Raw genomic sequence first — 5,278 nt, forward strand, 5'->3', positions numbered from 1 at the left:
GAAAAAAAAACTAATAAAAAAAATAAAAAAAAAAGAGTATATAAAATATAAATATAAAAAAAAAAAAATTTTAAAAAAATCAAAATTTTATATATTATAAATATAAAAATATATAAAAATAAATATATATATATATATAAATATATATTTATGTATATTTTTTTTTTTTTTTTTTTTTTTTTTTTTGTTGCATTAGAAATTTATCACTTTTTATATATCATATTTTATTCAAAATTATTCACCTGTTTTTTCCATAAAAAAAAAAAAAAAAAAATTAAATGAAATGAAAAGATATAAATTTCCATGCATTATAATATACATACATAAATATTATATATATATATATATATATTTATTTATTTATTTATTTATTTATTTTTTCAACTATTGCATTTACCTTTTGAACAGTTCAGGGATTATTTAAGCAAGAAAACAAAATGTTTTATGATATACAGAATATCAAGGGGAAAAAATGGAAAACATAAATATACTCATTTAAACATATACATTGTTGTAAATTATTCATTAAATTGTTATATATAAATATATACACATAAATATTTTTTCAAAATAATCGTATTTCTACATTTTCTTTAATTTTTTAATTTTTATTTTATAAAAACAGGAAAAATATAATATATATATATAATATATAAAATATATATTATATATATAATGTTAAAATTAATTGCTAATTTTTAAATTCTTTAAAAAATGATCAAAAATATTATATTTATAAATATATTTACAAAATTGGGAAAAAAAAATAAAATATAAAAATAAAAAATAAAAATGAAAAAAATAATAGAGATTATAAACATATATATATATATATATTATGAAATATAATATATATATTATATATATATTTAATATATATATATAAATATGTACATATTTATATTGTTATTTTTAATATCATACAATATATATTAAATAATATAATAATATATATATATATAATAATTACATTTTTAAATTAAAAATTTTACATTTTTTTTTTTTTTTGAATTTATTTATTTTTTATAATTTATATTTATATTATCACAGCAACATAATTGAAAATATTAATTTGTTCTTTTTCTCTCTCCTTTGTAATAAAATTATAAATAAAAGGATAATGTTATGTCGTAAAATAAGAAAAAGGATATATACATATAATATATATATATATTTCAAAAATTGTATGAATATATTTTAAAGATTCTCAATGTATATATAATGTGTAAAATATTATTTATACAAAAAAAAATATATATGTCGTTTAAAATATTAAATATATATATATATATATATATATATATATGTATGTATATTTATTTATATATATTTATAATTTCCTAACATTATTAGGCAAAATAAAATCCTATTTTAAAAATGATCTCAATAAAAATATTTTATGTTATAAAAAATAGAATAAAATAATGATTATTTTATAAAACAAATTTTTTATTGAAGGGGTCTTTTTACATATTGAAGAATTCATCAACAAGGACGTTGTATCTTTTAGTTATAATGTCTGAATTTTATAACAAAAAAAAAAAAAAAATAAAATAATAAAATAAAGGAAACATATAAAAAGTATAATGGATTATAACAAAAATAACACACACATAAACATATATACATATAAATATATATATGTAAAAAGTTTGTTTCTGAAAAAATAACAAAAAAAAAAAAAATTGTGTACTAAATAAATTTTTTTGTAAACACTTTGAAATTTTATAATAATAATTTGTAAAATATAAATATAAATATATATATATATATATATATGGAACAATTGAATAAAAGGGGTATGAATAAATAGATAATAAAATTTATAAAACATGATGTTAATTTTTTGTTTATATAAATAAATTAAAATTAACAAATGTGTATATAATTTGTATATAATTTGTATATAATTTGTATATAATTTGTATATATTTGTATTTTATTTTATACTATTTGTTTTCATTTTATTTATATTTATATTTATATTTCGCTTGATTAATTTAAACTACTCAAATTAACCGATTTTGTCATATTGAAGAATTCTTTATTTTTTTGATGACTCATCCAGTCATGTGATGTTATTTGATGGGAGTATTTATTATTATTATTATGATCATTATTATGATCATTATTGTGATCATTATTGTGATCATTATTGTGATCATTATTATGATCATTATTGTGATCATTATTGTGATCAGTATTAATAACATTTTTATTTTTGTAAAAATTACTATTAATCTTATCAACATTATGATCATTCATAAAGATAGCGTTGTTCCTATTGATATTATTACAATCATAATTATTATTATTATTATTATTATTATGATTATTATCAAAGGTGTAGATATCATTATAAAAACCGGGAAGGATAGCATTAAATGTAGATGAAGTATTATGTTCATTTAATAAGGTACTCTTTCTATACATATTATTATTATTATTATTATTATTTCCATTTGATGTTATAGATATATTAGAATAAAGATTATTTTTTTTATTCGAATAATTTTGTTTTTCATTATTTTGTAATTCATTCGAAATAAAATTTTTTATTTTTTTTAAAATATCAGATTTTTCATCAGTTATTTCTAAAAGCTTATCTATGTTCATACTTTTATTATCTCCCATTTCTGAACATTCTCTTAAATTTAATTTTGCGTTTTTTTCTTTCAACATTTTTGTTCTATTTGTTTCCTTTGAAGAATTATTAAAATTGTTGTTATTATTATAATGAGGTGATATATTATCACTTGTAATATATCGTTTATCATTCCATGCATATGTTTCGTCTTTTTTGTTATTTGCTTTTTCGGTAGCTATATTTTTTAAACATTTTATATGCTCATTTGTAATTTGCTCGTTTAATAATTCGACATTCGAGTACGTAGGTGGATCAAAAAATGTTTGAGAAGAATAATTTTTTATGTCATTTGTGTAATTATTATAGTTCATATTTATTATATTATGAGGATATGCTTTATATTTTGTATATTCAAAATTTTCTTCATACGAATTTTTTTGAAAATTTTTATATTTCTCTGCTTCAACATTTTTATTATCATTTGTATTAAATGTATGAAAATTTGGATATAAATTTTTGTAATTTGTAAAGGATTTTAAATTACATGATGTTATATTTTTATATTCCTCATTATTATTATGATCGTAGTTATTATTATTATTATTATTATCAACGTCACTATTATTATTATTATTATTATTATCATCGTCACTATTAATTTTGTTGATATCATTTATATTTCTTTGTGAAACTACATTATGTGAAAATAGAATATCATCTATTGTTTTGATTATGCCATAAAAATTTTCATCCATTTTATTTGTATCATCTAATATAGATATATTATTATTTGAATATATTTTCTTATCATTAGAATATATTAATTTTTCTAAATTTTCTTCTGGGAACAAAAAATTTCTTACATCATTAAAACATATATTATTATTATTATTATTATGATTGTCATTTAATTTGAGCATATTATTTTTATATGTTAAATTATTTGTATCTACCTTCATATGACTTATATCTTTATCTTGTTGTAATGAAATATTATTTTTCTGTTCTTTTTTAATAGATTCTTTCAACATATTATTTTCGTTCAATAAATATTTTATAACATTTGTATATTTATCATTATTTTCTATAAATGTAGATAAAGCAATATTACCAAGATTATTTATAACATCATTAATACAACCCTTTTCTATATTTTCTGCATATTCTATTGAACTATTAAAATTGTTATTGTATAAAAATTCATTATGAATATTTTTTGTTCTTTTATTTTTTGTCTCCTCTGAAATTTTTATTTCATCATCTATATAATTTATCCTCTCTATATTTTCTTTGTTATTCCATATATTATCAATCTTTTCTTTATTGTCATAATAATAATTATTAGGATAATATTTATTTTCATAATTATCCTTTCCAACAGTTCTGTTATTATTTATCATTTCGATGTTATATTCTCTCTCCTCGTTTTTAAAAAAACCATCGTGATTCATTTTTTCACTCTTGTTATCATTCTCATTATTTTCATCAATGTTAGTCTCCTTATTTATATTTTTCTTCTTTAAAAATATAATTTCTTTGCTTTTATCGAATGAGGATATATTAGCTGTTTCCATAGAACAATTAACTGAATAATCACATGTGTTAAATGAATATGTAGATGCTGTACCTTCTTTTTTTAAATCAAAATTAATATCTTTATATATGTTCTTATATTTATTACTCTTGTTATATTTAATATGATCTAACAGTTCTATGTCGTCATTATATTTGACATCGTCGTTAAATTTTATGTGGTCGTTATATTTTAAGTCGTCATATTTTACCCTATCATCATATTTTATATCATCATTATATTTTACCCTCTCATCATATTTTATATCATCATTATATTTTACACTCTCATCATATTTTATATCTTCATTATATTTTATATCTTCATTGCCGTGAGCAAATCGGCATTTATTGCCATTGAAGCATTTGCCCTTCCCCCAGAAACTGCATATGGTTGATTTGTATGTAGCCAAATGAACACTAGGTTTTAATGTATCGATATCATGAGCAAATTTACAATTTATATCTCTACAAGGTATCTTTTTTTTTATATAATCACACAACTTTGTATTCCTCAAATCTGGCATTGGTTTTAATTCTTCTATACTGTGTGCATAATGACAACTAGATTTATTTAGACAATAATTTTTATTCTTCTGAAAAGGACACATTTTTGTTTTGAAAAATTGTTTTTTTATAAGGAACAAAGTTTCTGACTGCCCCTGTGTGGAATTCTTACTATTCTTCTCCATCATATGTAAAAATATAAATATAAATATAAATAAATATATATATATATATATATATATATATTTCTGTGAATTTTTTTTTTTTTTTTTTTTTTTTTTTTTTTATTTTTAGAGAAAATATAAATATTAAATAAATAGATATCTTGTATTAATTCAATCAAAACATATAAACATTCATAGAATGGAAATTAAAAATGTATATGTATATATGTCTGTCTTCTTTATAAAATTAGTTAATATAAATAAATATATACATATATATATTTTTCATCTTATAAGAACATTATAAGATGATATAACATTCTATAATAAGCAAGTATATAACATTTCAATAAAATAATTTAACAAATATATACAAAAAAAAAAAAAAAAAAAACTGAGAAAGATATATAGAGAGGGAACTTACAAAAAAACAAATTAATGAAAAAAT

At 17.2% G+C, this 5,278-nt stretch overlaps 1 protein-coding gene across 1 annotated transcript; it reads right to left on the reverse strand.

Annotated features, from left to right (window-relative positions):
- Nucleotides 1–1,995: 1,995 nt before the first annotated feature.
- On the reverse strand, nt 1,996–4,854 carry PGSY75_1210200 (putative zinc finger protein; the record flags this gene model as incomplete). Its single annotated transcript, XM_018786694.1, has 1 exon — nt 1,996–4,854. One exon carries the CDS (start codon nt 4,852–4,854, stop codon nt 1,996–1,998), a length of 2,859 nt encoding a protein of 952 aa, XP_018640559.1.
- Nucleotides 4,855–5,278: the final 424 nt, after the last annotated feature.

This window comes from Plasmodium gaboni, chromosome 12 (genome assembly GCF_001602025.1).
Source record: "Plasmodium gaboni strain SY75 chromosome 12, whole genome shotgun sequence".
NCBI classification, from domain to species: domain Eukaryota; phylum Apicomplexa; class Aconoidasida; order Haemosporida; family Plasmodiidae; genus Plasmodium; species Plasmodium gaboni.